Source organism: Triticum aestivum, chromosome 6B, assembly GCF_018294505.1.
Source record: "Triticum aestivum cultivar Chinese Spring chromosome 6B, IWGSC CS RefSeq v2.1, whole genome shotgun sequence".
Taxonomy (NCBI): domain Eukaryota; kingdom Viridiplantae; phylum Streptophyta; class Magnoliopsida; order Poales; family Poaceae; genus Triticum; species Triticum aestivum.
In genome coordinates, this window is record NC_057810.1 from 608,278,816 (window position 1) to 608,282,508 (window position 3,693).

At 48.9% G+C, this 3,693-nt stretch overlaps 1 protein-coding gene across 1 annotated transcript; it reads left to right on the forward strand.

Moving 5' to 3' along the window:
* Positions 1-847: 847 nt before the first annotated feature.
* Positions 848-3,300, forward strand: LOC123139453 (disease resistance protein PIK6-NP-like). The gene is made up of 2 exons (XM_044559255.1): positions 848-1,758; positions 3,297-3,300. Exons 1-2 carry the CDS (start codon positions 848-850, stop codon positions 3,298-3,300), a joined length of 915 nt encoding a protein of 304 aa, XP_044415190.1.
* Positions 3,301-3,693: the final 393 nt, after the last annotated feature.

Here is a 3,693-nt window from a genome sequence, read left to right on the forward strand (position 1 = left end):
TTGACTCCCTACCAAAAGTTGTGTTTATACTCAAAGGCTTATGCATGCTTTCTAAAAAATATGTTGCACAATCACTGTAATTATGGTGTTATGTGAGTTAGAAGATTTCAAAAGTGCATCAATTGAGAATTACACATATTTATACATCGGACAGGGAAGCATGTACTTGATATTTCCTGCTGAAATTCAGCATTTTCTATCGGAGGTCTAAATTTTCATATGCCAGACTTTTAAGTTAGATGGTGTGTATTATAATGATTTTTTATTGGATGTTGTGCTGTATATTTGGGTCTATGTAATATTTGTTAGGAAATTCCATAATGTATTAAGGTTCTGGTTGCAGCATCTTGGAATATTTGTTTAAAGGTAACAAAATGCTCCATCTGTTGTCTTTAATTAATGGTTAATAACAATGAAAATGCTTTGTGAGATGATTGGTCTTAAGCATAAAAGTCATGTAGGGTGCTATCTACCTTGTGTAATATAGTGCACAATAAAGAGTACTATGTTTCTGTACCACTTTCTTTATTTTGTGCATCGCGTGTCTTTCTATGTATACATTATCGAATTACATTTTGTATCGAAGAATATTTTGTGTGATATGGATTTCAATTATGTTTACACGTAAAACTTGATATGCATTATGTTTATATATGCACACGGTAAAAATATTTAAAAGCCCGTGGCAACGCACGGGCCTTCTACTAGTGATTGGTAACATTGCACATTTTTTTCAGAGCGTGGTTACGTTGCCTTGAAAACCAGGCGCTACTTTCCTTAAAGAAACAGCAAGTGCTAAATGCGCTATAAATATACTGGCTGGAAGGTAGAAGCTGCAGTTTGGAAAATGGAGGGTGCAATCATCAGCTTGACCGAGGGCGCCGTGCGAGGCCTCCTATGCAAGCTCGGCGGCCTCCTCGCGCAGGAGAGCTGGCCGGTGCAGCGCCTCCACGGCGAGGTCCAGTACATCAAGGACGAGCTCGAGAGCATGACCGCCTTCCTCCGTAGTCTGGCCGAATCGTCCGACGGCCACGACGACCAGGTCCGGGTCTGGGTGAAGCAGGTGAGGGAGATCGCCTACGACGCCGAGGACTGCATCGACGACTACGTCCGCGGCCGCCAGCCGTTCGACAGGGACGGCGGCGCTGTCATGGCGTCCCTCCGCCGCTTTGTCCGTCTGCTCGCCACGCTAGGATCAGGCGGTGGTGGTCGCCGTCACCGGCGCATAGCGGCCCAGCTCCAAGAACTGAAGACTCGCGCCAGGGACGCCGGCGAGCGGCGTTCCAGGTACGGGGTGCTGCCGCCAAAGACGGCGCTCGGGCGTGCCAGCAGCCACGCGTCCAGCTCCGGCGTCTCCGGCCGCCTGGACCCGCGGCTGCACGCCCTCTTCACCGAGGAGGCGCAGCTGGTGGGCATCGACGGGCCGAGGGACGAGCTCGTGGGCTGGCTGATGGAGGACGACGCGCGGCTCCGGGTGCTCGCCGTCGTCGGGTTCGGTGGGCTCGGCAAGACCACGCTGGCGAGGATGGTGTGCGAGAACCCACGGGTGAAGAGCGCTGACTTTCAGTGCTCCCCGTTGCTCATCGTGTCGCAGACGCTAAACGTCAGGGCGCTGTTCCTGCACATGCTCAGGGAACTGACCCAGCGGCCGCGCCTGGCTGCCGGCGACGATACCATGGATGATAGCTTGCACGGGGCGGAGAGCTGGGAAACGGCGCTGCTGGCCAACAAGCTCAAACTTTACCTGCAAGACAAAAGGTACGTACATCCGCATCAGTGGACCGAGACCAAGTCACGCACTATTGGGCATTAAGGCCCTGCTTGGAATGTCGTTTTTCAGCCCATTACACCTGTAAAACATCCCCTCCGTAAAAGAAAACAGCTGGGGGCTTCGACTAGGTGCTTGGAACGCCGTTTTCGGGCTGTAAAAAATACACCCGTTTTTGCTTTTACACCCGGAACAGGCCCGTAAGATGGATCGGTAATTTAGCTTTTTCAACTTACTTTTGCCTAGGTAATTGTTGTCAAGGGACGCAAATATCTCTACTCCTAATGGACGAATTGGTTGAATAGTCTCCCCACTTTCAACCGGTTTATTTTCAACCGGTTTTTTTCAACCGGTTTTTCTTCGTCCCACCTCCCACCACCCCCCTCCCACCGGTTTTTCTCTTTCTCGTCTGGCCGACAATACCCAACGTATTTATGGTAATCAATCACAATTAATCCACGTATGGTAAGGCTATAAACTTAGAAATCTCAAATATGATAATTACAGTAATAAATCAATCCATGTATGGTAAGGCTATAACTAAGGAAATTTCGAATATGGTAATTATCACCAGAATCAAAGCTTTCCAAAAAAGTTTTTCTTGCCATACCCTTCAATCGCGCCCTGCTCCATTCCGATCTCCTTCCCTCAATCGCTCCAGCTGATTTACTCTTTCCAAACCTAACCCCTGCCTGATCTAGATAAAGAGGCTCTCTCCTGCCCGTCTCATCCCTCCCTTGTGCCAACCATGGAAGAGAGGAGGGAGAGCACAGAGGAGCGCGCCGGCGATGAACCGATGCTCGCTGGTTGAGGCATGGTCGGCGTGTGAGTCAAGAGGATCCCTGCATCTGTGGTGGTAGGAGATCCAAGGAAGAGTAGTCGAACATGAAAACGATGGGAGGGACAACACCCTGCTGCCGGGCTCGTCCGCCTCTTCGTGGCCGACGACCGCGTTGGATGTGGCCGAGGGCGGCGATGATGGAGGGAGCCGCTGGCGCTGGCCAGGCTCCCGACCGAGTCGCTGCTCCTCAGTGCCAGCCCTTTCCGCCGCGCCGGATCGCTCGTCATCTTGGGGACCCCGAAGGGATGCTGCCGGTGTGGGAGGCGCCCACGACAGTGCGGGCTTGGGACCGAGCAGCGGGGGACGTTACGGGTTCCGTTCTAGGGCTAGGTCGGGAAGTCTATCGTGTTTCTGTCGGAAAATCTTGTGATCAATGGGTTTACTAAATTAATTTTGGGTCTATATTAAGGGGCACCGTCTATTCTTGTCATTCGAATTTGCATTCTTGCATCAGAAGTTCAAGAGAACTGTCATGAATAGCACAATGCCTTTCAGTTTGTAGACTGATAACTGAACATCACATCTTTGGATTTCTGTTTGGCCTCCTGGGAACGTAGACTAATTTAACACGTCATTTTTCGGTTTATTGTTCAAAATTGTTTCACTTCACATGATCGTGAACATACATGATGTGTATGTATTTTTTAATTTTGTGTCTGGTGACCTCAATTTTTATGCCTTCTACAGGTGAGTTGCTAACAAAATTCTAAATGTACATGCTCCAGGTAAATTTCTGGACATATATATTATATCTATATGTCCTTTCTACGAGGACATAAAATGCATCCCTATTTTCTATCTACCATTTTGTAACCGTTTGCAGAATGGTCTGGGGAGGTTCGCAACATTGTCTACTCATCTAATCGGAAATCTGTATATGTTGTCGATCGTGTGACTCTATGGAACTGATGGGAGGTACCCTTCTTTGCCTGGGAGTTATATTTGGTTTAGTTCGCTGAATCTGGTTTGGGTTTGCACTAATCTTGCGTACTAAGTTTTTAGTGTATAATCTGTTTGTAGGTCCCACTATTTGATTAGTGGACGCAACTGATGGGGGCATGGAGATGATGGCAAGGCATCACGC

Bases quoted from the DNA above. Each gene is read 5' to 3' on its own strand.
- LOC123139453 (XM_044559255.1), top strand. From the start codon at position 848: ATGGAGGGTGCAATCATCAGCTTGACCGAGGGCGCCGTGCGAGGCCTC.